At 35.6% G+C, this 15,376-nt stretch overlaps 1 protein-coding gene across 11 annotated transcripts in view; it reads left to right on the top strand.

Annotated features, from left to right (window-relative positions):
* The first annotated feature begins 442 nt into the window (after window positions 1-442).
* The window catches only part of FANCL (FA complementation group L), an 82,061-nt gene continuing 67,127 nt past the window's right edge, over window positions 443-15,376 (top strand). For 9 of the 11 annotated variants that reach the window (XR_008677251.2, XR_010129976.1, XR_010129975.1 and 6 more), the window contains exons 1-4: window positions 459-615; window positions 9,727-9,785; window positions 11,957-12,017; window positions 15,049-15,105. Coding sequence is in view for 7 of the 11 variants with exons in the window: in XM_055378855.2 (XP_055234830.2) it covers window positions 520-615; window positions 9,727-9,785; window positions 11,957-12,017; window positions 15,049-15,105 (273 nt within the window). In the remaining 4 variants the exon portion in view is untranslated. Of the gene's footprint in view, window positions 616-9,726; window positions 9,786-11,956; window positions 12,018-15,048; window positions 15,106-15,376 lie in introns of all 11 variants that reach the window. The other 2 variants (XM_019021114.4, XM_004029267.5) reach the window with 1 other exon arrangement.

A 15,376-nucleotide genomic window follows, 5' to 3' on the forward strand; every position in this document is an offset into this window, starting at 1 on the left:
AACTGTAATATATATGATATAATCAATGTGTTATACATTATATTACAATAATTATACACAAAATAATACATTATTCTGTATGTTAAGGGAGAGAGGACAACAGCAAAGACGGGGGTGCGAGAGGTTCAAGACAGAGTGCTACAACGTCCAGGCTGTAAAAGTCACTTTATTCTGGAGGAAATGCAACACCAAAGTTGTAACAGTCTTTCAATAAAGTAAAACAGAATCATCGAAAGGGCTCCTGGGACAATTGAGGCTAGAATGATCTTGGTCAGTCAGTCCTGTGGACTTGAGGGCAATCTTCCCTCCCACTACCGGTTGGGGAGCCCTAATGTCGCCTCCCGCAGAGCGCCACTTGGCCTGGCCTGCGCTTCACCTTCATTTCCGCCCGCGGAATCCTCCAGGATCTTCCCGCCAAGGCTGGGGTTTCCGCTCCGCCGCGTCCGAGCGCAAGCGGACTGCGCATGTGCAGGACCCAGCAGGTCTAGATCTTTTCTGTGTCTCTCCGGACTTCGAGCCATGGCGGTGACGGAAGCGAGCCTGTTGCGCCAGTGCCCCCTGCTTCTGCCCCAGAACCGGTCGAAAACCGTGTATGAGGGATTCATCTCGGCTCAGGTACCCGCCCAGTGGTTGCTCTCTAGCTAAGAGAGCCTCTTGCAGCGTAGCTGCGCGCAGAAGTCTGTGACGGGCTAGGAGGTTAGGGGCCCAGACTTGTGGGGATTGAGAGGGGCGGCGCGTAACGGCTTTTGGGAGACTAAAGGTTTGAGAAGCGCCGCTGTCGCCGCCACCCCGGTGGTCGCCGCGCGGGATGGGGAGCGAGGAGGCGCGCGGCGTGGAGCGGGGCTGGGGCCACGCCTCCTCTCTCCCTAGCCCTTCCGTGAGTTTGGCTTCCTTCTTCGTTCAGTGTCCCGCAATTGACGGTTTTTTAATTTTTTTTTTGGTAAATTTTGCCTTAACTCGATTTTAACACCCTCCACCTCCACGGATGTTGATGAGTTCACTCGGGAATCTGGGCTAATTATTTTCGTGTTTCCTGTAGAAAGAACATTTGGGAAGAAAACCTTATTTTGGCCGTTTGCCAAGTCGTATGTACCTGTACACCCACAGTTACAATATCTTCTAGGAGAAGCATGACAGCAATGGAATTAATTACCTTTGCTGATTCCAGTGGCCTCTCATATGGAGTTTATTACACATACTACCACATGTGTAGGGTTTTGAAGTTTACAAAGCGCTTTCCAGGTAAATAGCTCACTTAATCCTCAGCCCTTTGAGGCAGAAATTTTTAAAAGAATCATCATTCCCATTTTCTAGTTGAAGAAATCAAGGTATGGGAAACCGGAGACGTTATTTGCTGATGATCACATCAGAATCCTTTAAACGCAGGCTGTGTGATTTCAGTCCTGGATTTTTTTCTCTTTACATTGCACCAGGATACCTTAGGTTAGGATTTTGAGTGTAGACTTTTCCTTTCTGACCATTACACTCAACCTTGTGCCCCCTTCCCCACCATCACGCATAGTCTTTGAGTATATGTGGAATTACCATATGACCATCACAGAAAGTAGAGGTTAAAAATTCATTATTCCATATGGAAAAAAGTTAATCCACCTTTCCCTCTCCAATTAGAAGTATTCTTCTTGAATTACCTAGCTGAAAATGTGATTCTCTTGTAGACAACATTTAGAAAAGTTGAAAAATTTTAAGTTACTTTTTTTTTTTTTTTTTTACAGGAAGCATGTTATACCTAATTTTAGGCAAAATACTGTTATGTATGTCTATATCTGCTAAGGCCTTTTAGAAAACAAGTACACCCATTAGAATTGAGATTAGATGGAAGTTTCTTTTATGACCATTGCTATAGCTAGAATTCCAATTTGTACCTGCCTTAGCAGTTTATTTAAATCTTAAACATTTTACGTGTCTAAAGATATTTTGTATATATTTTAAATTTATAGAAAAGTGGCAAGGATATACAGTACAAGTAATTCCAGTATACCCTTTACCTAGATTCACCAGTTTACATTTTCTCCATTTTACTGATCATTGTTAAGTATATGTATGTGGGTGGGTGTGTATACACATTATTTTCCAGAACCATTTGAGGTCAAATCAGGCATAGTTCCCCTTTATCCCTAAATACTTGAGCATACATTTCATAAGAACGAGGACACACTCATACATAACCACAGTACAGTGATTAAAATCAGGATATTTAATGATATACTATTATCTAAGATAGAGTCCATATTTCAAATTTTGTTTATGATACAGTTGTATGTTTTATACCCCCATCCCCTACCATCTGTTGTTAAGATCCCACATTACATTTAGTTGTCATGTCTAACCCGGAACAATTCTCAGTCTGTTTGTGTTTTTTATAAGCTTGACATTTTTAAAGAGTACAGATTGGCTATTAGGTAGAATGTATCTCAATTTGGGTTTGAATGATATTTCCTCACTATTAAATTCAGCTAATGCATTTTTGGCAGGGATACTACAGAAAGATTGTTTTGTCCTTCTCAAGGCTTGTGAGGTTACCTGGTTGGTTCCATTATTAATGATGTTAACTTTGATCACCTGGTTAAGGTATCATCTGCCAGAGTCTCCTTTTGTAATTAATAAGTACTTTTGGGGAGGTACTCTGAGGCATCAAACTTTCACACACATTCTCTGGTTTTAGCGTCCATTGACTTTTGCTTGAGTCGACTATTACTATCACGGTTGCCAAATGATGATTTTCTAACTCTTGTCATTTCTATATTTATGAAGTGGCAATTCATTATAAGGAGTAGCATTGCCTGCTTTCTCATTTATTTAATTATATTAGAATGGATGCATGGATTTTTAAAAAAATTATTTGATTATAATCATTATTTATTTTGATCCTCGAATTGTCCCAGATTTGGCCAGTGAGCAGGTTTTATGTATGTAAGTTTTTAAGGCTTTGCATTTCCTCTCATCACTGTTTCAAAAGTATCCTATAGATGCTGACATGTAGTCTTATAACCACCATTTTTAGAAGCTATATGATGTCAATTTACTATGCACCTTAATAGGTTGTAAAAATTTTCTCCTGGAAGATCCTTTTTGGTTTTTAATTTTGTTGCTGATTTCTAATTTTTCTTGTATTGTAATTAGACAGTATTGTTTATAAAAAAGTCTCCATGGAACTTACTGGTACTTTTTCCTGTGACCTAATATGTAATCAGTTTTAGGTGTTGTCTCTACTATCAGATTTTCTCTTTCCTTTTGAGTGAGCTTTGGTAGTTTGTGTCTTTCAAGGAATTTGTTAGTTTCATCTAGGTTTCTGATTTTATTGGCTTAAAGTTATTTACAGTAATCCCTTATTATCCTTTTAATTGTCTTTAGGATCTGTAATGATGCTCTCTATGTTGATTATCTTTTGCTGCTATTTACTTCAAACCTTAGTGGCTTAAAACAAAAACAATTATTGTCTCACTGTTTCTGTGGATTTGAAATTTGCGAACAACTTGGATGGTAGTTCTTGATCAAAATCTCTCATGATCTTGCAATCAAGATATTTGCCAAGACTTTGATGGTCTAAAACAGGGTGTCCAATCTTTTGGCTTCCCTGGGTCACATTGGAAGAAGAATTGTCCTGGGCACACATAAAATACACTAATGATAGCTGATAAGCTAAAAAAAAAATCACAAAAAATCCCATAATGTTTTAAGAAAGTTTATTAATTTGTGTTGGGCTGCATTCAGAGCTGTCCTGGGCTGCCAGTTGGTCAAGCTAGAGGTGGAGGATTTGCTTCCAAGATTGCTCATTCACATAGCTATTGGCCATGAGGCCTCAGTTTGTTACTGCTCTTAACAGGAGGCCTTAGTTCCTCACCACATGGATCTTTATAGTGTTGCTTGACTGTTATCACACATGGCAGCTAGCTTCTCCTGAGTGTATGATACAACAGAGAGATCAATAAAGATGCACATTCTCTTTAATCTCTTAGTCTCTGAAGTCACACACATTTACTTCTGCTTTATTGTGTTAGACGCAAGTTTCTTAGTGTATATTCAAAAGGAGGGAAATTAGGCACCAACTCCTAGAGGTAGGAGTGTCAAATAATTTATGGATATACGTTAAAAATAGCTTTCATCCTCATATCTGATGTAGGTAATTTATGTCTCATTTTTCCCCCGATACATCTAGATAGAGGTTTATAAATTTTACTGATTTCTTCAAAGAACCTGTCTTTAATTTCTTCAATTTTTTTCTATTATTTTTATGTTTCTATATGATAGTTTTCTGATCTTAAGTTTCCTGATTTCTTTAGATGGAAGATTATTGATATGAGATCTTTCTTCTATTCTAGTACAGATATTTAGTGCTTTAAATTTTCTTTTGAATACTGGTTTAGCTATATCACACACATTTTGGTGTGCTGTAGTTTTGTTTTTATTCAGTTCCAAATGCCTTTTAATTTCTTCTTTGATCTATGGCTCACTTAGAATTATGATTATCTTTCTCAGTATTAAGAATTTTCTAGATATCTTTGTTATTGATTTATAATTTAGTTTCATTTTGGTCACAGAATATAACTTGTATGATTTGAATTTTTAAAATATTTATTGAGCCTTAATTTTATGACCAATAATATAGTCTATCCTGGTGAATATACTGTGTGTACTCTAAGAGAATGACTATTCTGTTGCTATTGGGTAGAGTATTATATAAATGCCAGTTAGGTCAAATTCGTTCAGAGTGCTACCCAGGCCCTTATTGGGTAGCACTGTGCTCACTGACTTTTTTGTCTGCTTTTTCTATCAGTTAGTGAGAGAGGGGGTGTTGAAATCTCCAACGATCTTTGTTGATTTTTCAATTTCTATTTAATTTCTATCAGTTTTGCATCATATATTTTGAAGTTCTGTTATTAGGTCCATAAACTTTTAGAATTGTTAAGCACTCTTTATGAATTGACTCCTTTAGGATTATGAAATGACCTTTTTTATCTTTAGTAATAATGTTTTCTCTGAAATCTGTATTTTCCAATATTAACATATAGATTGCATCTTTCTTTTGATTGATGTTACCATGGTTTATCTTTACTTCTTTATTTTAAACTTATTTGTGTTTTAATATTTAGTGTGTTTCTTCTGTGCTTTGCTTTGTTATGCAATATGATAGTCATTGCCTTTTACTTGGGGGTGCTTCGACTATTTACATTTAACGTGGTTATTCATATGGTTGGATTTAAATCTACTCTTGCTGTGTGTTTTCTGTTTGTCTTACATATTTTTAATTGTTTTGCTATTTTTCTGTATTTTATATTATTGGAATTCTTTTTTATAATTCTGTTTTATCTCCTTTGCCAGTTTATTGGCTGTGTGTGTGTGTGTTTTTTAACTAGTTGCTTAAAGGGTTTATAATATACATATTAAATCTATCATGGTCTGCCTTAGCGTAATATTAGGATTCCATTTTTTATGCACTATTGGTTTATCAACTATATAATTTTGTCACTTTTGATACTGTAAAGATGTTACTTCACTCTCTTGCACTGTTTTCTACGAGAAATCTCTGCTCTTTTCTTTGTTTCTCTGTAAATAGAATATTTCTTTCCTCTGGCTGCTTTTAAGATTTTTCTTTTTGGTCATTGGTTTCAGTCACTTTGATGTGTGTTGTACCTTGGTGTAGCTTTTTTCATGTTTTTCCTCCGTAAGGTCTGTGGAGCTTCTTGGATCTCTGAGTATATATTTTCATTTAATTTGGAAAAAACATCTGCCATTATTTTTTCTTTCTTTCTTTCTTTTTTTTTTTTTGTTCCTCCTTTTTTGTCCTCTGTGTTGGGGACTCCAAATACATGCATTTAGGTCACTTTAAGTTGTCACAACTCACTCATGGTCTGTTCATTTTTTTTTCCCTCAATGTCTTTCTCTTTATTTGGGATATGTCTTCAGGTATACTAATACCTTCTTTTGTAAGGTGGGATCTGCTGTTGATACTATCTAGCATATTTTTAAAAAATCTCAAACATTATGTTTTTTGAGGGAGTCTTTATTTACATCTTTCCTGTCTCTATTTAGTACGCTCATGTTTTCCTTTACCTTCTTGAACGTATGAAATATAATTGTTTTAATTTTTTAAATCAGGTTTATCATCTGTGCCATTTTTATGTCTCTCTTGAGTTTTCTCTTCATTGTGGGTATTGCCTTGCTTCTTTGCAGGAAATATATGTGCTTGGTATATCTTGATTGGATGCTAGACATAATGAATTCTACCTGTTGCATGCTAGATATTTTTGTTCTCTAAGTATTCTTGAGATTTGTTGTGAGCTACAGTTAAATTACTTGGAAACAGTTTGATCTTTCCAGGTAATTTTAAGCTTTAAGCTTTTAAGCATTGCTAGGTAGACCCAGAGCGGACTTTAGTCTAGGGTAGTTAGTCTCTACAAGTGAAGCAACACCTTCTGAGCACTCTATTTAATGGCTCTTACATTGCAAGGTTTCCACTCTGGCTGGTTGGAACATGGCTATACCCAGCCTTGTATGAACTTTGAGATTGTTTTGCAGACTGTTCCTGTACGTTCCCACGTTTGGGTGTTTTCCTCATATCCATGGAGCAAGCAGTACTCAGCTGAAGACTCCTTGTCAGGAATCCTCTGAAATTCGCTGGAGTTTCTCTGTGTATATTTCTCTACTCTCCATGCATTTCTCTCCTGCTTGGTACTATACCTTGCGAATTGTACAATTGTTGGCCTCCCCTTGATCACATGTTTCTTCTCACATCAGGGAGAATATTATGGTCTTATTTGTTTGTCCATCCCTATCTTGCATCCTGAAAATACTCCCATCATAGAACCAGACAATTTTAGGCATTTTCACATTTGTTTCCCTTATTTCAAGGATCACTGTCCTGCGCTGCCTATTGTTTAATGTCTGAAAATCATTGTTTCATATGTTTTGTCCAATTTTTAAATAAGGAGGGAAGATAAATCCTGTCCCTTTTACTCCATAATAGCTAGAAGCAGTTCTCTTCAGTTTCTTAACATTTTCTATTTCATTCTTGCTTCATTTTTTAATTTGCTTTAAGAAGTCTGTTTCCAATTATATTCTGTTTTCTATATATTTGATCTTTTACCTAGAGACTCTGGACTTTTTTCTTATTTTGAAAATCTGTTGATTAAGATATATCTCAGAGTTGATCATTGTGAATCACTTTTATCACGTGGCCACTTATCCCTTTTGGTATGTGGAACTCCAGGAAGTGTACTTGGATTATATTTTTAAATTTTTTTTCTACTATTTTATTTTTCTTTCCAAGATCTCCAATTATATGTACTCTGGACTTTTTTGGGTCTGTGTTCCACTTCAGCTCCTCTTCTCTGATGGTCTTTAATTTTTTTCTCATTTGGTAATTTTGTTGCTTTTTCTTTGCCCTTTATGACATTTGTATTTCATTTTGTTCTTCCTTGGACTCTTTTTAAATTTATTCCTTCACTTTCATATAATTTTGTGTTTTTCTTTATTTTCATTTCACCCTGCGTTTATTCAGCTCATTCATTTCTTTTCATTTTTTAAAATACAATTTCTCATTTTAGTTTTAAAATGTCTGAATCTGGATACAAATGCTCACTTATTTCATTTATTATTATAATTTGTTTATGGTTTCCGGGTTTTGTTTGCATGGAGTCTGTTATCACCTGAAATCTTGTGAGTCTCTTTTTGTTTCTTTGTCTCATAGTAGCTTTGCATTGATGAAGACAGTATCTTTGTATTCATGGACATTTTGGCTGTTTGCAATAGTTTATAAAATTCCTAGTTTAAGAATACCCTCTTCTGTTGGGTATTTTATTTATTGTACAATTTATTTAATGGATGAAATGTTGGCGAGTGCTGGGTGGGAAGGAGTTGTTTTTTTATTTACTCATATAAGAGCCTAAGTTTCCCACTTCTTTTTCCTCCTAATACCCAGTTTCCAAAAGGTGTCTCTACCTATCTTTCCTCCTATCTTCTACCGCTAAAGCATTCTTTCCCAGGACTGGCTCCTTGACTTTTGTGTTAATGCACATTAAGTCTTCTCTTTGTAGGTCAGTGTTCTGATTTACCAGAGCTTGTTACTATTTTTTTTTTACACTTACTTAGTCCTCCCAGTCTCCCTCCCATGCATTTTTTTCCTGACCTTCCTAGCACTCTAAAAAGAGTTGCTGTGGGAGTCCTAGAGTAGGTTCTATTGGAAAGTGCTTCATATTTTTCTTCCTGTAGGTAATTTGAGGTTTATCGTGTACCCTGTCTTCTGGCTGAAAACATGGGATTTTTGTGGTTTTATTTATTCTTAATATGTTAATTGATGTAGCTTTTTGGTATGATATGTGGGGAGATGGAGGTTTAGGTAACTGTTAGTATTTCTGTTGCCTGACAGCCTGGAAAATCTGGCTTTTTTGAGAACAATTAATATTTCTAGATACTTTAACTAAAAAGCTAATTTTGGACATTTTCTTGAATCAGGAAAGTATCGTGGCATGTGACATGTTATTTGACCTTTTAAAATGGCTGGGCTTTGCAAATAAGGGACTTTGGAATTTTATTCTTTCAGATAACAGCACAGATTTCTATAGTAGAATAGTTCTTCTATTTTTCGTGTAAATTAAGAATTCCAAATTGTTCTTACACCTTTGTGTGGGATGTCTATAATGTTAGGTTAAAGTTACTACATAATACCTTTTAGTGCTTTAATGAAACAGTGAATTATTGTTACTTGACCTTTTGAAAAGGTCAGTAGTGCATTTTGTTTCATTTTTTTAAAGGACATTTAAATGTAATGAAAGTCAGAACTGTAATATTACCATGAAAGTAAAGGTTATAGGGTACATTTAATTGTGTTCCTCTGTTTTTGAAACTGCTTTGAGGGAGACTGTGCTAAAATTCCACATGGTAATTGTTTTTTGAGAATTTTATTACTTTTTCATTTTATTCTGTTGGAGTAAAAGATTACATTTCTGTTTGTCTTTTTCTGCTATTTTTGCTCAAGTTTCATGTGTATTATCCTATTTAAGTTACAAAGTTTAAACTACTTACCCATTCACTTTTCCAAGAAAGTAAAATGGAATAAATGTCTCAGAGGTCTTTCTTCTCTTAGAAAGACTCTTGAGTAAAATTCTGTTTGTTCAAATATATAGTTAATATGTTACTGATTTCAAAAAAGTTAGAGGCCCACTAATGGGAGAATTAAATATACTCTGATTTATGAAAGTATTTCACTTATGTCTGTATAGATTGTGTAACTAAATATATTTTCATTTTATTAAAATTTAGAAAGTAAGCTGAAAACAAGACTATATAATGTTATATATCCTTATTTTATATTGTGGTGTTTTTCTTCCATTAAAGCAATTTGAAGGAATTTCTTTTTTCATAAATTTATTTGCTAAGAAATAACACTGAAATTTCTTCTATGGGCCTGTGTTAGCAATTTTGTAATATTTCTTGTGTTTGTGAGTGACTTTCTCTTTAAAAACAAAGTCTTATCTGAGTGTTTTGATTTCCCAGTAACTACAAAGTTTTCGTAAGACAGTTTTGAGTTGTTTTCCCTCAAATGCAATATTGTGTTGCATATATTTTAACAAGTATAAAGATGTGGATAAAATTGATACCTTTTAGAAAATAAAGGAAAACATTGTCTTTTCTTTGTGATTCTGTTTAACTTCTCAGCATTAAGTGAAAGATAAAAATTTGAGTGATCCTTTTCAATATTTTCCACAGGGAAGAGACTTCCACCTTAGGATAGTGTTGCCTGAAGATTTACAACTGAAGAATGCAAGGTGATAATGGTGTTTAGTTATAAACGTGCATTTTTGCATTTTGGTGGGACAGGCAGTACATTTGGTATAAATTGATTCTAGTGACTAGAGTTTTGCCTAAAATGCTTATTAGTCATTTGCCCCAAAAGAAACATTTCTGATTTTTCCAAACCAATGCGGCATTTGTAAATATTTACCTGTTACTAAAGTGCTTTTAAACATTAGTTCTCTCATTTTTAAAAAAATATTTAAAGCAGTAAACAATTGTGTACACTTAACTAACAAATACTGAACAGGTATATAAAGGGAGAACAAAAGGATTAGAAACCTTTTTTCCAACTTTTGACTGATATTATTAATGTGTATATTCATTATATGAGAAGAGTCACATCAGTTCAGTCCTGGCTTAAATTAGGTACCAACATTGAGTGCTGGTAGATACAACTAGTCAGGATATGAGACTGAAAATTTAGGTACCACCCCAAATCTCAATTCTGCCTCTAAATATTTCTGGAGAAGAATGGAGGAAAAGGAATCCAGAGATATTTATGAGTAGAATTGAGAGGATTTTGTGACCAATAGAAGTGTAGTTAAGAGGGAAAAAGGAATAGAGGATGCTTTTCAAATTCCCGGCTCAGATCTCTAAGCTAGAGAAGAGGTCACAGATGGAAAAGTAGAAGGGAGATTGTTTTAAGGCATATTTGGTGTGAAATACCAAGAGGAGCTATTTAGTAGGTAGTAATGTAGTGGTGTGGAAATAGAGTGTGAGACCTGGAGTGCAGATGTATGTGGAAGTTACAACAGATGAAGGATTTGAGACCTTGATTATGAATAGGCTTTTTGGTGCTGTGTCTAGCGGGGTAGAAGAGAAAGCCAGTGACAAGGCCTTGGGGCATACCAACATTTAAAGGACTGGTCACTAAAGAGGAACTTACAAGGAGACTAAGGATTGACCAGAAAAGAGGAAAACTTGGGCAGCAGAGTCTTTCAAGCCAAATAAAGAGAGGCTTAAGCAAGGCATGGTTAGCAATGCTGAGGATTACAAAGAGATAGGTTAGATGCAAGTAAGTTTTGTGTGGTGGCAGAAGCCATTTGTGTTGGATGAGTGGGAGGAAAGTATAAAGTATTTTGAAGAAAAAGAGGTGGTTAGAGAATGGTATGCATTCAAGAAGGAGTTATGATGTTCTTTAAAGATATATATTTGAGCAAGTTAATTCATTAAGGAGAAAAAAACTAGCAGAACATAAATTAAGGATACCACAATAAAGGGATAATTAATTGAAGTCACTAAGTTGGTAGCAAGGGAGAGAAAGCACATTTTGAGCAGGGGTTACCAATGGACATTTGAATGAACTACTCTGCCACTAAGAGAGGAGATAGGGATGGTTATGGGGATTTGAAGACCAAGAATGGAGAGAGTTCTGACAGTTTGAAAAGGCCATGTTGGGGAAAACTCAGAGAGGCTTCCTACTTGTAGGTAAGTAAAAGTAATTCCTTAGAAGAGTTACTTAATAGTATCGGTAGCACAGCAGAGGTCAGCCAGTAAGTGGATGAACATTAACTTATCACTCCTTATACAATTAATTAGAAGTATGTGTCTTTCTAGCCGGGCTTGGTGGTGGGTGTCTGTAGTTCCAGCTACTTGAGAGGCTGAGGCGGGAGGGTTTCTTGAGCCTAGGAGTTCAGGTTGCAGTCAGCTATTCTACTGCACTCCAGCCAGCCTGAGTGACAGGGCGAGATCCTGTCTCTAAAAAATAAAAAATAAAATGTATTCTTTTAGTTATATTAATCGGGAATTTGAAGATAATATTTCTACACATGCTTTTTTCAAATACATGTTTGATACATTATATTTGATGATATATTGTTATCAAAACTGTTGGTTTTATTTAACCTATCTTGGAAAAGAATCTACTTCAGTGGAAAACTTTGCTTCGGATGTGTTAAAGTTAAAAAACAAGATGTACTGTTTGCATGTCATTTACTGATTGCAGTTATTTATATTTTGAAATGAAATTAGTACCAACAGTTTGAAGACAAGACTTTGAACAGTATCAGTGGTAAAAATTTTATTAACTTTTCAAAATTATGTTTGTCGTTCTTTTGTATGTACATGCATGTTTGTGTTAGCATACAAATAAGTTTTTAATTCTGAACAATGAATAAACCATTTTGTCTCATTAAAATTTTAGATTATTATGTAGTTGGCAGCTGAGAACAATACTTAGTGGATACCATCGAATAGTACAACAGGTAAGTCCTTTTTAAAAGGTTTATGTTTTCAGTGAAGATAAGAAATTACTAAATTTATTGTTCTTTAAAGACCTGCTTTGCAGAATGTTGTAACAAACTTGTTTAATAGTTGTTAAGTTTTGTAGGTTTCATCTCTGTGTGTTTTTAAATCTCACTGTCCTCAGGAGATCTCCAGGCAGCCTTTGTGTTGAAATCGATTTCCATCTTTGAGACTTTAGGTTCTTCAAATGCATTCACCCTTATCCATATCCATCACTTCTTCAGTGATTTTTCTTCTGAGACTGAATGGTGGTGATAGGGAAAAAAAATCAGACCCATTTAGAGCTGTGGGGTATCTGTGGCAAAAATGGGATTTTAGTCCTAGATTAGCAACAGAAAAGATGTGGCAGAAATAATTTAGGATCATGTGTACTTGCATAATGAGGGGAGATAAATTAAAGGCTGCTTAGTGTGTTAATAGGCAGGATTAATTTCTTTATTCTTAATGTTTAGGTTCCTCTACCTGAAAATTCCTTTAAAGATTAGAAAAAAAAATCAGTTACTGAAGCAAAATAATGACATAATATAATTCTTCTTTTAGAAAAATAGTTTTTAGAATTACCTTTCTTTTTATGCTTTATGCATTTGTGTGTTTTTTTCCTGATTTTCTATATTTCTGTGTCTTAAAGGCAGGTTATTATCTATGATAACTGACAATCACAGTAACTCTCCCATAAAGCATTAAAGCTGCAAAGAAGTATAGGAGATAAACTATTTGATTTATAGAATGAAGGTTATCATCCTGGCAATATAATTACAGAAGTTTTTTTAAGGATATGTTCAAATTATTTCTGTTTTCTTTCCATCCCTGTCTCCATCCCTTTGACTGTTTATATTGTACACTAAAATTTAAGAAATGAATCTGTTGACATATTGAAATAGCATGGGAAAAAATAGTTTATGTAGTCTAATATTAAGATCTATTACTCTGTTTTTTGCCAGCAAGTTATCAAGAGGATTCCTAGAAAAAAATCCCAATTATTTATCTTTCCTTGCCCCCCAGTTGGTTAAGTAGAACCCGGTGTTAAAGTCTTCTTTTTATTTTACAGTCCCAGTGAATATTACTGTTCTTTTCTTGTATCATTTTTAGTTTTAGTAAATATGGGCCAGGGAGTCGACAGACTTTTTCTGTAAAGAACCAAATAATAAGTTTTTCCGGCTTAGTAAGCCATAAGATCTCTGTTGCAGCTACTCAATTCTGCCGTTATAGCAACCATAGACAAGAGGTAAGTAAGTGAATGGGTATGGCTACATGCCAATAAAACTTTGTTTACAAAAACAGTATTGAGCTGGATTTGGCCTCTGGACTTTAGTTTCCAGACCCTGTCATTTGTTGATCATCTGTAATAAACTAAGGGGAAAATGCAATGTAGAAGAAGGGATAGTCAAGGATTTGCTCTACACAGACCCACTCAAAGCTATGTTAAGATGTGAATCATATGTGTTCATGCATTGTTGAAAACAATGTAAAACTTGAGAATATTTTTTTCTGTAGTTATTTTAAGAATGAAGGATTTCTAGGAAATGGAATCGTAACTCTTAAATATTTATTCTACTTTAGAGATTATTTCCTTTTTTGCCATTTTATTATAACAGGTTTTACTTTAATGAATGTCTCCATTCATTAAATGGAGTAATATGGATTAGTTGTGAGAGGACAGAAATCACAATTGTAGGTAGTTTTTAAGGTCAAGGGAAAAATTAAAAAAAGACCATATTGTTAATTAATAATTGTTAATTTATTGCTGCAACTAGATTTTAAAAATTACATAGAGTTGCCTGATTTTTATATTTTATACTCCTCTTCCCACTCACATCACTCCTATACCTCTTCTTTCTCTTTTTTTTTTTCTCTTCCTCCTCCTCCTCCTCTTCTTTCTCTTCTTCTTTTAATGATGAGGTTGTTAGATTTGCTAGACATAGTAGTGATACAGAAGGGCGGCAGGGAAGTGCTGAGTAGAGAAGGATGGGTCCCTGGTGAGGGCTCCACCCCTGGGCCTGTGCCCACTGACCTAGGTGAGGACAGGCATTTCCCAAGACCACCCTGGCCTGCCATACCTCCATCTTGTGCCTATAAAAACCCGAGACCCTAGCAGGCACACACACACACACAAGTGGCTGGACGTTGAGAGAAATATATCAGTGGAGGAACACACAAGTGGCTGGACATCGAGAGGACATCGAGAGCATGTCAAGAGCACACTGATAGACTTCAGCATGCCGGCAGGCCATTGACTGGCAGAATGACGTGGAGTTCGACCAGGGTGGTTGGAGGAGAGCCTGGGCCGCTGAGCAACCCGACGCCAGGGGAAAACCATCTCCCTTCTGTCTCCCACATCTACTGAGAGCTACTTGCACTTAATAAAACCTTGCACTCATTCTCCAAGCCCACATGTGATCCAGTTTTTCCAGTACACCAAGGCAGGAACCACGGGATACAGAAAGTTCTTCGTCCTTGCAATAAGGCAGGGGTCTAATTGAGCTGACTAACACAAGCTGCCTATGGATGGCTAAACTAAAAAAGCACCTTGTAACACACACCCACTGGGCTTTCAGTAGCTGTAAACATTCACCCCTAGACACTGCTGTGGGGTTGGAGCCCCACAGCCTGCCCGTCTGTATGCTCCCCTAGAGGTTTATGCAGCGGGGCACTGAAGAAGCAAGCCACACTCCCATCGCATGCCCTGCAAGGGGGACAAGGGATTCAGTAGTAAACAGTGCTCAAGAAACAGAGTAGTATGAGGTTTTAAGTGACATTCTAACACAGTTTAATATATCTCAGCAAATTAGATTTGAGGAGATTAATTACTGTTTCAAAATGAAATTGGTAGGAGTAGTAAAGTTGATGACCAATACTTCATTTCTTATACTTTTCAGATGTAGATATAGCTAATCTTTTTTTCACATTCACTTGGGCCTACATTTTATTACAGTTTTAGTGGATAGAATATTTATTGTGCAAATGAAATTAATTGGAAATGTTTTGATCTAGAGAATGCAGCACTCTCCTGATCTAATGAGCTTTATGATGGAGTTGAAGATGCTTTTGGTAAGAATTTTTTTTTTTCTGACACTGTTACCATACTGCAAGTCTTGATTTCTTTTTTGTAACTCCTTTAAAAACTGACATTATTAGAATTTGTCTTCTTAACTCTCAGTCATTTGATGTTTTCTTTTACTGTGTACATAAATATGGATGACGCATTTCTTGAACTGCATGAGGGACATAACTGTTTGAAGGAACCTCTTTGATTGTATCATAAACTAGGTATTCTTGACACTAGTGTTGGGCAGGTGGTGAAGAAATAAAATGTACTCCT

The sequence above is a fragment of the Gorilla gorilla genome, chromosome 12 (genome assembly GCF_029281585.2).
Source record: "Gorilla gorilla gorilla isolate KB3781 chromosome 12, NHGRI_mGorGor1-v2.1_pri, whole genome shotgun sequence".
Lineage (NCBI taxonomy): Eukaryota > Metazoa > Chordata > Mammalia > Primates > Hominidae > Gorilla > Gorilla gorilla.